The sequence below is a fragment of the Aquarana catesbeiana genome, linkage group LG09 (assembly GCF_042186555.1).
Source record: "Aquarana catesbeiana isolate 2022-GZ linkage group LG09, ASM4218655v1, whole genome shotgun sequence".
In the NCBI taxonomy this organism is placed as follows: Eukaryota; Metazoa; Chordata; class Amphibia; order Anura; family Ranidae; genus Aquarana; species Aquarana catesbeiana.
The window spans coordinates 319948046-319967417 of NC_133332.1; the positions used below are offsets into that span (position 1 = coordinate 319948046).

General features: G+C 45.5%; 1 protein-coding gene across 2 annotated transcripts in view; it reads left to right on the forward strand.

The window, feature by feature from the left end:
- NALF2 (NALCN channel auxiliary factor 2) overlaps positions 1-19062 on the forward strand; it is a 126479-nt gene extending 107417 nt beyond the window's left edge. The window contains exons 2-3 of one of the 2 annotated variants that reach the window (XM_073600768.1): positions 1044-1215; positions 4524-19062. In XM_073600768.1, coding sequence (XP_073456869.1) covers positions 1044-1215; positions 4524-4900 — 549 coding nt within the window. In that variant the 3' untranslated portion in view covers positions 4901-19062. The remainder of the gene's footprint in view (positions 1-1043; positions 1216-4523) is intronic. The other variant, XM_073600769.1, reaches the window with a different exon arrangement.
- Positions 19063-19372: the final 310 nt, after the last annotated feature.

Here is a 19372-nt window from a genome sequence, read left to right on the forward strand (position 1 = left end):
TCCTCTTTAATGTTATGGCCATGACTGATACTTTGTATACTTAGGAAGAGATACTTACCTTTAAAATTCAATGAACTGCCACAAAATGATCCTCTAGCCCATAGAACCTTCACACTGTGATTGTATACAGAGTCCCCATTACACTGCAACCAACGTGTGCACTACTGTGGTCTTATATGCCATAAAAAATCTATGGATCGCTCCGGGAATTGTGGAGATAATGTATTTGCTGCTCAGAGTATATTATAGATGTCAATCACAGCAGACATTCTTAGCTGTCTAGTGAAGGGTTTTGGTAATCCTCCATCATACAAAGACATTGTAGTCAATTTTACTCTTCCAACCTTGTGGTAACAGTTTGGTGAAGACCCTTTTCTGTTCTAGTATGACTGTGCTCCCCCTGTGTACAAAGCCAGCTCCATAAAAACAAGGTATGACCTGTGTGGAGGAACCCTGAACTCAACCCTACTTTTGGATGACCTTTGGTATAAGGTCTTCTCATTAAACATCCAACAGTACCCACCCTTAACCCTACGGAACACCTTTGGGATGAGGACCACTTATCCCAGAGGTGTTCAGTAGGTTTGAGATCATAGAGGAACTCGAGTGTCCTTCACGGAGTCCTGACCTCAACCCTACTAAACACCTTTGGGATGAATTGGAACGCTAATTTTGAGCCAGGTCTTCTCATCCAAAATCAGTACCTGACCTCACAAATGGATACAAATTCCCACAACCCCCAAAATCTTGTGTAAAGTCTTCCCAAAAGTGTGAAGGATGGTAATTCCACCACGGGCGAAACTGCATAACGATGGCCATGGGTAAGGGAAGAAATTCCATATTAATGACAATGGTTTCGGAATGGAATGGCCCAATGAGGTCATATGGTGTGATGGCCAGGTGTCCACAAGGGTTTGGCCATAAAGTGTAAAAACTCTGTTTACAGAAAGACTCATTGATGCTTACAAGATTATCATGTGTCAAAAGTGGAAATAATTATTATTCGGTCATGATGACACCCCTCTGTTCTCCTTTCTCCTTAGGCTGTCTACAAAGCCTGGCTGTGCTCAGAGTATTTCAACGTTACACAACGACAGTGTCGCAACGGCATACCTTGCAAGCAGTATTGCCTGGAGGTGCAAACCCGCTGTCCCTTCATACTACCTGACAATGACGACCTAATCTATGGAGGGTTACCTGGCTTCATCTGTTCAGGTAAGAGTATGCGAGGGAAGATTCCCATAGGGGAATAGTTTTTGAGCCCACAGATTATATAGTTTATCAAAATAAATAAATTAGCTACTAAAACAGAATACTGAACTTGTATGTTTTCAGCAGAACCCACATAGACATCCATCTTCTCCTTCCAGACTTGTCTGCGTACAGTGTGGAGCAGACCATTTGGCCATGTTGATGAAGGGGCCTCAAAGATCAGTTAGAGGGCTGTAATGGGGGGGATATTTTCAGTTTGTATTTGTCAAACATATAGCTGAACTATCGACAAAGACCTGGATAATGCAGTATGTACTCATTAAAAAAGAATAATAAATGTATGAACACCCCAAATCTTTTTTTTTATATCTGGCATCATTCCTCACTGTATTTTTTGTGAATCTATTTGAAATTTCCCGTTGTAGGCCAACCATGCTAAGCCACTGTGTTGTAGGCCAGCAATGCTAAGTCACTGTGTTGTAGGCCAACGATCCTAAGTCACTGTGTTGTAGGCCAATGATCCTAAGTCACTGTGTTGTAGGCCAACCATGTTAAGTCATTGTGTTGTAGGCCAACCATGTTAAGTCATTGTGTTGTAGGCCAACCATGCTAAGTCACTGTGTTGTAGGCCAACCATGCTAAGCCACTCTGTTGTAGGTCGACCATGCTAAGTCACTGTGTTGTAGGCCAACCCATGCTAAGCCACTGTGTTGTAGGCCGACCATGCTAAGCCACTGTGTTGTAGGCCAACAATGCTAAGCCACTGTATTGTAGACCAACAATGCTAAGTCACTGTGTTGTAGGCCAGCAATCCTAAGTCACTGTGAGGTAGGCCAATAATGCTAAATCACTGTGTTGTAGGCCAACCATGCTTAGTCACTGTGTTATAGGCCAACCATGCCAAGCCACTGTGCTGTAGGCCAACCGTGCTAAGTCACTGTGTTGTAGGTCAACCATGCTAAGCCACTGTGTTGTAGGCCAACCATGCTAAGCCACTGTGTTGTAGGGCCAACAATGCAAAGCCACTGTGTTGTAGGCCAACCATGCTAAGTCACTATGTTGTAGGCCAACCATGTTAAGTCATTGTGTTGTAGGCCAACCATGTTAAGTCATTGTGTTGTAGGCCAACCATGCTAAGTCACTGTGTTGTAGGCAAACAATGCTAAGCCACTGTGTTGTACTCCAACCATGCTAAGCCACTCTGTTGTAGGTCGACCATGCTAAGTCACTGTGTTGTAGGCCAACCCATGCTAAGCCACTGTGTTGTAGGCCGACCATGCTAAGTCACTGTGTTGTAGGCTGACCATGCTAAGCCACTGTGTTGTAGGACAACAATGCTAAGCCACTGTATTGTAGACCAACAATGCTAAGTCACTGTGTTGTAGGCCAGCAATCCTAAGTCACTGTGAGGTAGGCCAATAATGCTAAATCACTGTGTTGCAGGCCAACTATGCTTAGTCACTGTGTTATAGGCCAACCATGCCAAGCCACTGTGCTGTAGGCCAACCGTGCTAAGTCACTGTGTTGTAGGGCCAACAATGCAAAGCCACTGTGTTGTAGGTCAACCATGCTAAGCCACTGTGTTGTAGGGCCAACAATGCAAAGCCACTGTGTTGTAGGCCAACCATGCTAAGTCACTATGTTGTAGGCCAACCATGTTAAGTCATTGTGTTGTAGGCCAACCATGCTAATTCACTGTGTTGTAGGCCAACAATACTAAGCCACTGTGCTGTAGGCCAACAATGCTAAATCACTGTGTTGTAGGCCAACAATGCTAAGCCACTGTGTTGTAGGCCAACCATGCTAAGTCACTGTGTTGTAGGCCAACCCATGCTAAGCCACTTTGTTGTTGGCCGACCATGCTAAGTCACTGTGTTTTAGGCTGACCATGCTAAGCCACTGTGTTGTAGGCCCACCATGCTAACCCACTGTGTTGTAGGCCGACCATGCTAACCCACTGTGTTGTAGGCCGACTATGCTAAGTCACTGTGTTGTAGGGCCAACAATGCAAAGCCACTGTGTTGTAGGCCAACCATGCTAAGTCACTATGTTGTAGGCCAACCATGTTAAGTCACTGTGTTGTAGGCCAACCATGGCAAGCCACTGTGTTGTAGGCCAACAATGCTAAGCCGCTGTGTTGTTAGTCTACCATGCTAATTCATTGTGTTGTATGCCAACCAAGCTAAGCCACTGTGTTGTAGGCTAACAAGGCAAAGCCACTGTGTTGTACACACGGTTTGACCAGTTTGGTGTGGAGGAACTCGAGTGTCCTGCACAGAGCCCAAACCTCAACCCTACTTTTGGTAGATCTTTGGGATCCGATCTTCTCATCTAACATTAGTACCTGCCCTACAGCTTTGGGATTTGGTGTTTAAAAGGTTTGAGGTCATGGAGGAACTTGAGGGTCCTGCAGAAAGCCCTGACCTCAACTCTACTTTTGGAAGTCCTTTGGTATAAGGTCCTCTAATCCAGCATCAGTACCTGCCCTCAACCCTACGGAACATCTTTGGGATGAGGTCTTCCCATCCCAAAGGTGTTAAGTAGGTTTGAAGTCATGAAGGAACTTGAGTGTCCTGCAGAAAGCCGTGATCTCAACTGTACTTTTGGAAGATCTTTGGTATAAAGTCTTCTCATCCAACATCAGTACCTTCGCATCCCAAAGGTGTTCAGCAAGTTTGAGTTATAGAGGTCAATCACAGCAGACATTCTTAGCAGTCCAGTGAAGGGTCCTGTTTATACTCCATCGTACAAAGACATTGTAGACAATTGTGCTCTTCCAACCTTGTCGTAACAGTTTGGTGAAGATCCTTTTCTGTTCCATCATGACTGTACCCCTGTGTACAAAGCCAGCTCCATAAAGACATGGTGTGACCAGTTTGGTGAGGTGGAACTCGAGTGTCCTGCACAGAGCCCTGACCTCATCCCTACTGAATACATTGGGGGTGAATTGGAATGCCGAATGTGAGTCAGGTTTCTTTTTCTTTTTTGGCGCCCAACGTGAGGCCCAACATGTGAGCCAGGTCGTCTAATTTAGCATCAGTACCTGACCCACAAATGAACAGAAGATTGGAGGATGTTATAACTACAATGGAGGGGGGGGGCAAATCCATAATAATACCCATCTTTTTTGTATGGATGTCCTACAAAGTCATATAAGTGAGATGGACGGGTGTTCACAGAATATTTGGCCATATAGCGTATTTTTGTGAACATTACTTTAGAAAATATCTCTGCAGCTGCACTCTGAGTTTCTTATAGATCATATCTTGATGCTTACTGAATCTTTTTTTATTTATCTTTTCTATTTGCAGCAGATCTGCTAGAAAACCATATGTCTAACACAGATGCAGTTTGTTGTGATGTCCGATGGCATTCCTGCAAGAATACGGGAAGCGGTGCCCACAACACATCCAAATCTTCGAACCCCCAATCCATGTACTACCAACACCGCAGTCGCCACTACCAGCACCCCCACCATAGGCACCATCACTTGCATCCGTACCATCACCATCATAAACCGTCTCTGCTGCCGGTCTCAGCGGGATCTCGTCTCGGAAACACCAGACTAAAGCTGTGCGTGTTGGTGCTGATGCTGCTCCACACCATGGCCTCTTTCTCGGCTGTGCAAAACAGGGTGGGCTTGGAGGCCATGCCAGGCATGGATGAAACGTCGGCGCGTGAAGAGTGAACGAGCAGAAGTGCTTTCTGAAAACTCAGAAGGTTGGAATAAGTCTTTCAATAAAAAAAAAAAGGGTTTGGCCCTTTTCCTGCGACCTGAAGGCAAAGGGAAGATCGCCCTCGGCGGCAGCAGTCAACCATGACACAGCATGGTGAAAACACGACGAGTCCTGCGGGTTAGAGGGCCGGTGAGACACAACTTTGAGAAGGGTTCTGTGTCAGTGGCCTTGAAATGATGCTTGTGTTAAAACAGTTGCAAAATGTGAGGCAGAGTAAGATTGGGGTGGTCCGGTATCGTTAAGACAAAGTGTGGAGAAAACGCCTGGCCAGCTAATACGCGGCACTCCGTGGTTAGTGAAATTCACAGTAGGAAGAGCCCGCTGGTAACTACGGTAACTACCAGTGAGCCTTACTTATAGTAGACGCTAAGTGCTTTATCGCTGCCCTGAATGTATTCTTGGTCACGCTGTTTGAAAAGCCGGTCCGTTTTTATTAAGCAGAGTCTGGCCAAGTGGTGGCAGCGTTCTAAGGTGAACAACAAAAATGATATTCTAACATGGTCACGGCAGGTTTACAAGCAGAAAGGAGATGTGACGAAAAAAAGGTTTCCCGTGTAGATGTTATGACCATACATCTAGCAGCGGGAAAGTTCCAGTAATCGCTGGTTACAAAATCAACAGGCATCACGAGCCACAAAATCAGAATGTGCAAAAAATTTCAAAAATAAATCACTTGAGATATCACACATGTATAAAAAAAAAAAAAATTATTTTATGGGATTCTATTTATTAATTCTGTTTGAGATAATCAACATTTTAGGTACCGTCATACAGCGTAACATCTGTGTGTCAGGGGACGTATAAACTCAGATCTTATACAGAATGTTGCAAAATCTACAGAACCCAGGACCACCATGGTAGACCTAGGCTGTGGGTGACCCCGAAACTTAAATTTAACAGCTAGAGGATGCTAAAAGGAACCTAAGATGAGGAGATATTTGCTGTCCACATATGATTTTAAGGGTCCGTCCACCTAAAATGAGGAGGTCATATTGGTGGGTTGTCCGCCTAAAACGAGGAGGGGATGTTGGTGGGTTGTCCACCTAAAATGAGGAAGGGATGTTGATGGGCTGTCCACCTAAAATACTGAGGGAATGTTGGTGAGCTTTCCACCAAAAATGAGAAGGGCATGTTTATGGTCTTTCCACCTAAATCGAGAAAGGCATGTTGGTGGGCTTTCCACTTAAAACGAGAAGGGCATGTTGATGGGCTGTCCACCTAAAATGAGGAGGGGATGTTGGTGGGTTGTCCACCTAAAATGAGGAGGGGATGTTGATGGGCTGTCCACCTAAAATACTGAGGGAATGTTGGTGAGCTTTCCACCAAAAATGAGAAGGGCATGTTTATGGTCTTTCCACCTAAATCGAAAAAGGCATGTTGGTGGGCTTTCCACCTAAAATGAGAAGGGCATATTGATGGGCTTTCCATTTAAAATGAGAAGGGCATGTCGGTGGACTGTCCACCTAAAATAAGGAGAGCATGTTGGTTTACTGTACACCTAAAATAAAGAGGGCATGTTGGTGGGCTGTCCACCTAAAATGAGGAGGGGATGTTGATGGACCGTGCACCTAAAATAAAGAGGGCATGTTGGTGGGCTTTTCACCTAAAATGAGGAGGGCATGTTGGTGGGCTTTCCACCTAAAACGAGAAGGGAGTGTTGGTGGAAGGTCCAGCTAAAATGAGTAAGCCAAGTTGGTGGAATATCCACCTAAAATGAGGAGGGCATTTTGGTGGGCTTAATTACACACTTGCTTCTTAGGTCAATATGGGTCACGGGCTGGTAGATCTCCATGCCTGGTTCTTGGTCTTGAAGGCCCTTCCTTAGAGTCAAATTGAAAGAAGTATTTCTTCCAAATTAGTCTCCATTATTAAAAAGATCAGGAAGTGGGCAGACCTGGGACCTCAAGTAGAAATACTTTCCAGTCTCCGTGAGATATAAAAAGCTGGTGTATGATTCAGTCCTCTCATTATCTACACAAATGCAAAATATCGATTTTGATGGGATATATATTTTTTCAGATGATCAAAAATGGAAAATAATTATTTAAATTGTGTCCACTGATCCATATGAATTGGTATATTTTCATTCATATGCACTCTATGCTCCATAAGGCTTGTTTTATTTTGTGCATAGTTAGACTGAAATAAGCAAACATGGGTTTTATTATTATATAATCTGGCTGGCCCCATTGGAGGCTACCATTTTGAGCACAGGGACATCATCCTTTATCAGCCTTCTAACCAAGGAACCTTTGTCAATTCTCAGTGAACCCCTGCTAAAAATGATTATATTGACAGCTCTGGTTATATTAGCCACAACACAATGTTGGTCAGCAAGAGGAGCACCCCTAAACTGGTGAAAGGAATGCCATTTGCAAGGGTGGTCAGTGTAGTGCCTCAAAACATTGGAGGTCAGTGGCAAGGAGGCTCTTTACATTGATGGTCAATGGAAAGGATGCTCCTTACATTGGTGGCCAGTGGGAAGAATGTTCCCTACATTGGTTATTAGTGGGAAGAATGTTCCTTACATTGGTGGCCAGTGGGAAGACTGTTCCCTACATTGGTTATCAGTGGGAAGAATGTTCCTTACATTGGTGATCAGTGGGAAGAATGTCCCTTACATTGGTGATCAGTGGGAAGAATGTCCCTTACATTGGTGATCAGTGGGAAGAATGTTCCCTACATTGGTGATCAGTGGGAAGAATGTCCCTTACATTGGTGGCCAGTGAGACAAATGCTCCTTACATTGATGGTCAAGGGGATGGATGCTCCTTACATTGATGGTCATTCAGTGATAACAAGAGGAGAAGCTCCACTGGTCTCATGCCTATGGCTGTGCCAAGTGGCAATGATTCCAGAACCATCAGGCAGGAGGTACATCCACCTCTACTCGCCAATTAAGGAACTACTAGCCACTTCTGGAGGGACCTTATGTGCAAAAAGTAGACGTTAAAGAGATGTGGTTTGGAGTGCTGGCAGGTTGAAGGACAGCTGTCATGAGGGAAACATGGGAGCTGCTATACTTGAGGTCTCATCTGAAAAGGCCATCCTGCTGACCCTCTGGTTTCATTTCACTCACCTGAATCTAAAATGTAGATCAGGACTTCTGACTTATCTTCAACTTACCTGATCTGCAGACATCTAGAAAACATTAAAACCTAAAGGGTCAGCATAATAACTGAGGAACCAGCATTTGCAAAAGGAGGCCAGGCAGCCATATTTCTGTCTCATGATGTATTTAAATCAAAGTAGATGTCAACCCAAACACTAAAATCTTATATTATCTCTAACACGATAATGTCACCTAAAAATCATTTTCATTAAAGAATCCCCAGTGATCCTGTCTTTAGTTAGGCACCTACTGTTATAGGTTGACCAACCAGTCAAGTCCTTACTCTATTTAGCCAATGGGGCGATTATTGGACTTGTGGTTGTACAGGGACCATAAATTAACGATCAGGGACCAATGACCTGCCAACATCACATAGTATACCCCTGGGTGGTAATCCAATACAACTCCAAATAAATGCATTGGCTGCAATCCACTACCATTGCACCATGTGCCAGTCCTCATGGGGCGGAGTCCATAGTGCACATGTACTGGGATTTGCAGGGGTGGGTTATCTTCCACATTTAGTCAACCTGTATCGCCCCGGGGGGGGGTTTCAACCCTACACCGACAAATAGGAATGCATTCTTGGATTCCCGCAGCAGCACAAAGCTGTTTAGCAGTTGTAAATCTGTGTTGGTTTCAGGGGAATTCCGCTCATATGGAAACCAGCATACTTCTCTATAGGAGTCCTCTAGTAAAGTTTACAACCCAGCGGAGATTTTACATTATGGATACAAACAGCTAAAGGTTAAAGTAGCTGTAAACCTAATCCTTCAAATCCTTTGGAAGCTTCACATGTTCCTATCATTTCAAATTATAAATGTGCATTTTCCCTGTAGCAATAACCGGGGATCCTGCCTTGAAGGTGCTTGTTTAGGCACTTCCTTTTTTAATGTGATGATTGGCAGCCATTTGGGCTCATGTGTTGTCACCCTGTTACATAGGCTTTCAGTGGCATCTATAGACAGTCGTGCTAAGCATGGTCCACTAATGTTACCATCAGGAAGTTGGTCTGGAGCTAGGCTTGAGTGAGTGCATGTAGGCAGGATGGGACCTGATGGGTCTTGCAGCCAATCTAAGAAAGGATTGGACCTGGTGGCACTGGCAGTCAGTCTAAGAAAGGATGGGACCTGGTGGCACTGGCAGTCAGTCTAAGAAAGGATGGGACTTGGTGGCACTGGCAGTCAGTCTAAGAAAGGATGGGACCTGGTGGCACTGGCAGTCAAGTTAAGAAAGGATAGGATCTGGTGGCACTGGCAGTCAAGCTAAGGAATGGTGGATGGTGGTAGAACTGGCAATCAATCTAAGGAAGGATGGGATCTGGTGGCACTTGCAGTAAAGCTAAGGAAGGGTGGGACATGGTTAGACTGGAGTCAAGCTAAGAAAGGGTGGAATGTGGTGGGACTGGCAATCAATCTAAGGAAGAGTGGAACCTGGTGGGACTGGAGTCATGCTAAGGAAGAGTGGAAGCTGGTGGCACTGGAGTCAATCTAAGAAAGGGTGGAACCTGGTGGGACTGGCAGTCAAGCTAAGGAAGGGTGGAATCTAGTGGGACTGGAGTCAAGCTAAGGAAGGGACAGGGAGGAACGTGGTTGGACTGGCAGTCAGTCTAAGGAACGATGGAACCTGATGTCACTGGCAGTCAAGCTAAAGAAGGGTGGGACCTGGTGACACTGGCAGTCAGTCTAAGGATGGGTAGGACCTGGTGGCAGTCAAGCTAAGGAAGGGTAGGACTTGGTTGGACTGGCAGTCAAGCAAAGGAAGGGTGGACTGTGGTGGAACTGGCAATCAATCTAAGGAAGGATGGGATCTGGTGGCACTTGCAGTAAAGCTAAGGAAGGGTGGGACCTGGTTAGACTGGAGTCTAGCTAAGGAAGAGTGGAACCTGGTGGGACTGGAGTCAAGCTAAGGAAGAGTGGAAGCTGGTGGCACTGGAGTCAATCTAAGAAAGGGTGGAACCTGCTGGAACTGGCAGTCAAGCTAAGGAAGGATGGAATCTAGTGGGACTGGAGTCAAGCTAAGGAAGGGAGGAATGTGGTTGGACTGGCAGTCAGTCTAAGGAACAATGGAACCTGATGTCACTGGTAGTCAAGCTAAGGAAGGGTAGGACCTGGTGACACTGGCAGTCAATCTAAGGATGGGTAGCACCTGGTGGCAGTCAAGCTAAGGAAGGGTAGGACTTGGTGGGACTGGCAGTCAAGCAAAGGAAGGGTGGGACTGGCAGTTGATCTAAGGATGGGTAGGACCTAGTGGTAGTCAAGCTAAGGAAGGGTAGGACTTGGTGGGACTGGCAGTCAAGCAAAGGAAGGGTGGGACTGGCAGTTGATCTAAGGATGGGTAGGACCTGGTGGCAGTGGCACTCAACCTAAGGAAGGGTGAGACTTGTTGGGATTGTCCGTCAAGCAAAGAAAGGGTGGGACTGGCAGTCAATCTAAGAAAGGGTGGACCTGGTGGGAGTGGCAGTCAAGCTAAGGAAGAGTTGGACCTGGTGGGACTGGCAGTCAAGCTAAGGACGGGTAGGGCCCGGTGGGAGTAGCAGTCATGCAATGGAAGGGTGGATCTGGTGGCACTGGCAGTCAAGCTATGGGAGCTCAGGAAACAGCAGAAGTTGATATGGAAATTCGGATTCAAATTTGGTCATCTAAATCACTTTAATTGGGCCAGAGCTGTTTGTCCTTCAACATTCGTTATCAGCTCTATAAACAACCCTGATGAATATTGTTGAGGTGAAATATGGGGAAGGAGATAAAAACTGGCAATAAATTGACATACAGGTGTTTTTGTTATGAAATGTGTCACTGATGTGTTCTTTAACAAAAGCTGGACTTGCGCATTCCGTACTCTCTTATGCTATTTGCACAGATCATCCCAAGAGCCAGCCCACTGCTTTCATCAGAGCCGAGGGCTCCTGAGGAGAGTACTTAGGCAGGAGTGCTGTGATGTTTTCGGGACCTGTGTAAAGCACCCTTCCAGCCCCCCACCACCAGCCACGATCTGCCTGCATTGCATAGAGAAGCACAGAGACCCAGTGATGGCATCACTAGGTATACAATAAGGTATGTGATGAAAACGAAAGGTTTTATCATGTTGATGAGGGAGGTGGGGGGGGGAGGAGGACCAGATTAGGCTTCATCTTTATGTGAGAAGGACACAACCCCTGCTATAGCACATGACGAGTATTTGTTGGCTGGATTGTATCATTTGTTTGGTGTATGACGGATGAAATAAATGAGGAAATGTTAGTAAGAGCCAGTTTTAAGCACACGGACAGATGTAATGATGTAAAGCGAGAAGACCGGCTACACTTTACAGCTGATGTTATTGGCCTTGAGCGTTCGTCCCCCGAGTGTAATGTCTGACAGGAAAGGAAAATCCCAGAAACAATCCAGAATAACATCCGACCCTCGGCCCGGCTCTCTGGTGTGCAGTTCCTCCCCGGCTGCACATCTTGACATCTTGTAGCCGTTGTATCCTCGCCGATATCGCCAGGAGTCTCCAATCGGGGCCGTGACCTCCAGCTGTGTGTCCCGGTGACCCCCAACATCTGGGAAATAAACTCTAAATGTCCCCCGTAACAGGACTCCCCGTAAACAGAGCAATCTGAGGAGGAAATAACTCCGCTACAGTGTTTAGTCTGGCAGAACCTTGTATTCAGCCTAAACTCACGCTTCGGAAATGTCTTCATTGCACGAGAGCTGACGGCTCCTTGGGGGCTGGTCCAGGATAAGGTCCTTCAGAAACCCAAGGTGAAACGGCCAAAGGTTTCCCTAAGCCATGAGGTTTCAGGTCTTACCTTTCATGCACACCCCCCCCCCGTCAAGCTAGGGAAGGGTGGAACCTAGTGGGATTGGTCACCAGTCATGGGACTCTCCAATCGAGGCCTTGACCTCCAGCTGTGTGTCCCGGTGACCCCCAACATCTGGGAAATAAACTCTGAATGTCCCCCCATAATGGGGGGAAGACGCAGAGACTCCCCGTAAACAGAGCAATCTGAGGAGGAAATAACTCTGCTACAAAGTTTAGTCTGGCAGAACCTTGTATTCAGCCTAACCTCATGCTTCGAAAATGTCTTCATTGCACGGGAGCTGACGGCTCCTTGGGGGCTGGTCCGGGATAAGGTCCTTCAGCAACCCAAGGTGAAAAGGCCAAAGGTTTCCCTAACCCATGAGGTTTCAGGTCTTACCTTTCATGCACACCCCCCCCCCCCCAGTCAAGCTAGGGTAGGGTGGAACCTAGTTTGATTGGTAGCCAGCCATGGGGCTAGGTTTACACCTACAGGTGCAAATGAGCGTGCGCACACGTGCCCGCGTTTTGCATGTAGGGCAGCCCATTCATTTCAAAAGACTGCCTTATGTGCGAGAAACATGGAAAAGAAGTCCCTGACTCTTTTTCAAAAGCCGCCCTGAACGGCATGGCGTGAGCGCTCACGTGCGCGTTCCTGCACGTGGTTCTACAGGCGCTACCGAGCCCGCGCACACGTCCTTGCGCGTTGCGTGCAGGGCATCCCTTTTATGTCAATGAAAAGAAGTCCCTGAACCTTTTTTCACCCTATAATAGGAAGTGGCTGAGCAAGGATCTTCGTGGCAGGATCACCAGGGTGACAACATAGGAGCAAAATTGGGAAACAGGGATAGCGCATTGTCACCCTATAACAGGAAGTGCCTGAGCAAGGATCTTCATGTGTGGGATCACCAGGGTGACAACACAGAAACACAATTGGGAGACCGGGACAGAGCATGGTCACCTGGATCTTCATGGCGGGATCACCTGGGTGACAACACAGAAACACAATTGGGAGACGGGGACAGAACATTGTCAGCCTATAACAGGAAGCGCCTGAGCAAGGATCTTCATGGCGGGATCACCTGGGTGACAACAAAGGAGCACAACTAGAACAGAGCGTTGTCACCCTATTTTCCTTCCTGTTATAGGGTGACAACGCTGTATCCCTATCTTCCAGTTGTGCTCCTGTGTTGTCACCCTGATACACGGGCTTCCAACGGAGACTACGAGTGGCCATTTCAGGGAGTGGCTGCAAAGAGGCTTCGGGAGATCATCAGCACCACTGAGATGCAAAAACATTTTTTTTTTATTTACCCCCACCCCCGTTTAAAAAAAAAAAAAAATGGTAATCCACCAGTTTAAGGCAGAAAATAATATTCAAGAGAATTTTGTTGGGTTTGTTGGTGGAAGGTTCCAGCCTGAGCTTCTATCACAAACTGTGCACTGGATGTTTATCATTTACAATGGAAGTTCAGCTTCTTTTTTTAGTTTTGGGTAGAAAGGTTGCCATATTTCAGGTTTTTAATGGAGGTTTTGAATGTGGTGGAATAGTGCCCCATCATTGGTGTCAGTGGGAGGAATAGTGCCCCATCATTGGTATCAGTGGGAGGAATAGTGCCCCATCATTGGTGTCAGTGGGAGGAATAGTGCCCCATCATTGGTGTCAGTGGGAGAAATAGTGCCCCATCATTAGTGTGAGTGGGAGGAATAGTGCCCCATCATTGGTGTCAGTGGGAGGAATAGTGGCCCATCATTGGTGTCAGTGGGAGGAATAATGGCCCATCATTGGTGTCAGTGGGAGGAATAGTGCCCCATCATTGGTGTGAGTGGGAGGAATAGTGCCCCCATCATTGGTGTCAGTGGGAGGAATAATGCCCCATCATTGGTATCAGTGGGAGGAATAATGCCCCATCATTGGTGTGAGTGGGAGGAATAGTGCCCCATCATTGGTATCAGTGGGAGGAATAGTGCCCCATCATTGGTATCAGTGGGGGGGAATAGTGCCCCATCATTGGTATCAGTGGGAGGAATAGTGCCCCATCATTGGTATCAGTGGGGAGGAATAGTGTCCCATCATTGGTGTCAGTGGGAGGAATAGTGCCCCATCATTGGTATCTGTGGGAGGAATAGTGCCCCATCATTGGTGTCAGTGGGAGGAATAGTGCCCCATCATTGGTATCTGTGGGAGGAATAGTGCCCCATCATTGGTGTCAGTGGGAGGAATAGTGTCCCATCATTGGTGTCAGTGGGAGGAATAGTGCCCCATCATTGGTGTCAGTGGGAGGAATAGTGCCCCATCATTGGTGTCAGTGGGAGGAATAGTGTCCCATCATTGGTGTCAGTGGGAGGAATAGTGTCCCATTATTGGTGTCAGTGGGAGGAATAGTGCCCCATCATTGGTGTCAGTGGGAGGAATAGTGCCCCATCATTGGTATCAGTGGGAGGAATAGTGTCCCATCATTGGTATCGGTGGGAGGAATAGTGCCCCATTGGTGGTGTCAGTGGAAGGAATAGCACCCCATCATTGGTGTCAGTGGAAGATATAGCACCCCATCATTGGTGTCAGTGGGAGGAACGGTACCCCAAGGGCTGTATAGATGCAAGAAAAAAGCAGTATCTGATCCACGGACCACAGTTTGGAGACCACTGCTTTAGTACAATGAGTAGTGGGTTGCTCTCTTAAAATAAGGAGCCATAAAGTCGCCTTGGGGGAATATGGGAAGGCAAAGGAAAAAACAAGGACACCAAACTGAAGGTTTAGGAGTCCAAGAGTATTTATTTAACCTTTGAAGCCCAAATGTTGGCTTTTCCCCTTCATCAGGGCTTCAAGTGCTGGTTTAAATAGAGTGAAGAACTCATAAGGGTTAATCGAGGGCCCCTCAACTCAAAAAATATCCTTCAACAGCTAGTTGGAGAGAAAGTATGCTCATTTGAAGCCCTGACGAAGAGGGAACATTGTTACCTTTGCACTTCTAAAGAAGAAAAAAGTACCATTGGACTCTACGTCTGTGAGGGTTCTCATTTCTCCAGGTAAAGGTGGCGGGAATATACCCCAGAATTTATATCCACAAAGGTAACGCAGTCACTTTCATCCTATCACTATGGAACATGTAAAGGCAGATGTTGACTGGACTGGTCATATTGTCACCATGTTATCCTATTCTTAGACAATCAACATCTGCCTTCACATGTTACATGGTGATTGGACTATGATGAATGAATGACTAGCTACCACTGGCCACCCCTGGATCCATAACCCTTTGGTGTGATGCTCACATTTCAGATTTTTATTGGTGTCTTTGTATTCATTTGGAAGAGTTCCTCACGGTTCCTCTTCTGGTGACTACGCCTAAAGGTACACAATCAGAACTAAAAACATTTTTAGTAGCATCAGATGGAGTCTCCACGATGTTCTTATTGTTTTCTGTGTTCTCATCATTGTTTGTCTTGGAGGCTGGAGGTGAGAGGATATTGTCCTAACGGGGCAACAGACATTACTAACAAAAAACTGATAAAGGGTCTAGCTCTTCTTCACTATATCCAAAAATTAAAAAAAGAAAAGTTCTGAATTCTACAACGTAACACTACAGCTAGAAGTAGTGGGTCACCATCATCTGGACTTCTTCTGCAATGTTGAAGACCATTTCAACATTTGACCTGAGGAAGCTTCTTAATAAGTGGCAAAACATCTTCAACAATACAGAACATGTCCAGTTGAATGCAATTACCTAAACTAGCTACACCATGACCTGGATCACTGAGAACCTTCACAGACTAGTCTACCGGAACATTTTGCATCCATGGGTCCAGTTCCAACCAATACAAACCCAACAGTTTCACCATCAGTAATAATTAATATGCACTTATGGAGCTTCTAGAGTTGGCGTTGTTTGAAAATAAAGAGATGGACACAACTGAGTAACATAAAAGCGGTGGTTCTAGAGGGTTCGCTATACAGGGTCAGGTACCACTTGACATCAGGACATTGCCAATGTCTCATAAAGTAATGCATACCCACGTTTCAGCTCTAGGTAGATGTGTTGAACTTTCAAGTGCTTACAAAAGGCCAGCCTGTGCCATTACTGTACAATGCTACATCTTCCCTAGTCTGTTTTCCTTCACGATTAGGAAGAATCTGATCACAAGTAGCCAGTTACTACTGAAAGCTATTTCATAATAGGAATGATGCATCTTGTATTGTCAGAGAGACGTATTATGTATATATTTTAACGTATGCAAAAAAAAAAAAAAAAAAAGGCCTCTCGAGCCATCAGTGTGCACAAAGGATATACGAAGTAAACCAAAGTCATTTTGGTGTAGATGTGGCTTTGCACATGTCTAGTCATGCCCCCTGCCGTGTCAGGGCAAAGGTCAAAGGTACAGATGCCTAAAGTGCAAGAGATACTACACAGCAGAGGTGATTTTTCTGTAGCTTCCCGATTATGTTACTTTTGGTTGGGCGGCCATCATTTTAAGACCTTCTTAACAACAAAGTTTTATAAAAGTGGCCCAAAATTGGTTGGATTGGGTGGATTTGGGATGAAAGTGGCCCAAAATTGGTTGGATTGGATGGATGTGCGATGAAAGTGGCCCAAAATTGGTTGGATTGGGCGGATTTGGGATGAAAGTGGCCCAAAATTGGTTGGATTGGATGGATTTGCGATGAAAGTGGCTCAGAATTGGTTGGATTGGGTGGATTTGGGATGAAAGTGGCCAAAAAATTGGTTAGATTGGGTGGATTTGGGATTAAAGTGGTCCGAAATTGTTCTGATTGTGTTGATATGGAATGAAAGTGGCCCAAAATTGGTTGGATTGGGTGAATTTGGGAGGAAAGTGGCTCAAATCTGGGTGGATTGGGATGAAAATTGCCCAAAATTGGTTGGATTGGGTGAATTTAAGATGATTTACAACAATCCTGATACGTCGGGTAGACAAAATAGTGAGACGGTGTTGGATCCCCAAAGGGGGTCCGCCCAGATGGGTTACTGTGAAGTTGAATGCATTGGGTTGCTCAAGTAGGCAGAAGGTTCTACAGAAAAGCTTCAGATTGGAACCAAAAAAGACATAAAAAGAGTCCAAGCATTAGGTTTATTCCAATACAATTTGTAACCAGTCCTCAAAATGAGTGAGCTACTCTTACGGAATTTTATTGGACTAGTTTGATAGAATAAATGAATGCTTGGTCTTCTTCTTTTGGGTGTGAAGCACCCTCTCGTTTCTCCAGATAACACGTTGGGTGGCATTGTCTAAACCAGCATCCAACCTGCCGTTCTTCTGGATCTTCGCCATTGTTGAGGGTTGAGTTCTAAACATCTACACACGTTAACAAGGTCAACTGATGCATTCCAGCCATACACATTTTTTGGAAGCCTACAAACTATCTTCCTCTGCTTTGTATGTGGAACGTACACGTTAGCCCTTGGTGTCTCTTTCTCCCCTGAGAGGACAAATACTGAGCAATACCGAGTATCACTTCACACCGGACTGTACGTTGTGTGCTGCCGGTTATGGTTGTGAATTGGGCAAAAGTGTTGATGAACACGCCATCCCTTCATTTTTTAACCTCCAAGATGTCATTCTCCTCTACCCCACTGGGAGTGAAGCCGTTAAAGTAGATGTAGTCCCAATCGTTAAAATCAATACCAGTTATTCAATTAAATTATTTAAACTAAAATAAATAATTAAATCATTAAAATAATGAAAATAAAATTAAAAAAAATATATTAAAATTTGTTAACATTGTATCATTATAATAATACCTCCTTGTTTAAACCCTTCCTGTTATGGGGGTGACAACACTCTATCCTTGTCTCTCAATTGTGCTCCTGCGTTGTCACCCCATCACATGGGCTTCTGATATCATAGGCCGTCTGTGAAAAATGTCATGCAGTCATCGCCGAAATGTTTTTGGTTGCAAAGAGGCTGCCGGAGATCAGCAGCACTAAGATGCCAAAAAAAAAAAAATGGTGACTTTGGGTTTACATCTACTTTACGTGTGTTCCTTGAAATGTTTGTAGAGTCTACAAGTGTGTATTGATACTCGGCATCATTGCAAAAAACTATTCTGCCAGGGGGAAAGGCGGACAAATCCCGTCATCCTTGGCCAAAATAATTGTAGGGGCTGAGGGTTGTTGGGGAGCTAGGAGCAGTTTGGTGGTAGGGGCTGAGGGTTGTTGGGGAGCTAAGATCAGTTTGGTAGTAGGTGCTGAGGGTTGCTGGGAAGCTAAGCTCAGTTTGGTAGTAAGGGCTGAGGGTTGTTGGGGAGCTAAGCTCAGTTTGGTAGTAAGGGCTGAGGGTTGTTGGGGAGCTAAGAGCAGTTTGGTAGTAAGAGCTGAGGGTTGTTGTGGAGCTAAGATCAGTTTGGTAGTAAGGGCTGAAGGTTGATGGGGAGCTAAGATCAGTTTGGTAGTAGGGGCTGAGGGTTGTTGGGGAGTTAAGAGCAGTCTGGAAGTATGGGCTGAGGGTTGCTGGGGAGCTTAGGAACAGTTCCGTAGATCCAGGCATGGTCCATTGCACATTGCCCAGCGCTGTCTTGAAGGCTGATTTGTGCCTGAACCCTTCTCAAGATGTTGTGAGGATTTTAGGTGTCTTTTACAGTCAGACAAAACGGGGGGGAAATCTTTTCACAAAGTGAGAAGTTTTAAAAAATAAAATATATTGATATGAAAAAATAAACATGATAAAAAAAAAACAAAAAAAAACGCTCTTCTATTGACCATTTCCCCGCTGGAGACAAGCGTGCGTGGCGGTGAGGAGCCCCCCGTCCAGCGGGGGAAGGGTTAACAGTCTTTCTACTTTTTTCTCCCCCCTTCTCTCTCTGTCAGTCCTGACCTGTACCCCCCCCATCCCATTCCCCCCCCCCCCTTCCCCTCTTCTTTTCTTATCAGTTCAGACTCTGCCATAAGGATGAGGTGGATGTTTCCTCCTTCTGAGGACCTCCTCCTTATGTCGTTTTATACACTGTGCTCAATGTTCTAGAACCTTTTTGCACTAGATCCTTCTTTTTATTTTATGAGATGGTTTAAAAAAAAAAATGACGCTATAATTGAGTTGTATTTAAAAAAAAAATTGAAAAAAGAATATAATACTAATAATGTCTGTGTTTCAATAGTCCTTATCTGTACATGTAATGCTTTCTGTTCTGTTGTACTTTGGGCAGACGACTTCTGTCCCCTGTTTATCCCAGTAAAGAAATAAAATGTTACCAATTGATGATAACGATGGCTGATCTGCACTCTCTTATTTCACTGATTTCATTATGCTCCGGCCTCCTGTACACTGCCAGCTGGGAAGTGGGGGAGGGGGGGAACATGTGGTGGAGCCGCACACCCACTACTACATAAGTCTCTCTCTCCGACCACTGGGCCCAGTCCAAATCCACAACACACACCAGTTACTACATCAATCTCTCTCCGACAGCTGAACTCAACCTATACCCACAACACACACCGGCTACTACATCAGTCTCTCTCCGACCACTGAGCACAGTCCAAATCCACAACACACACCGGCTACTACATTAGTCTCT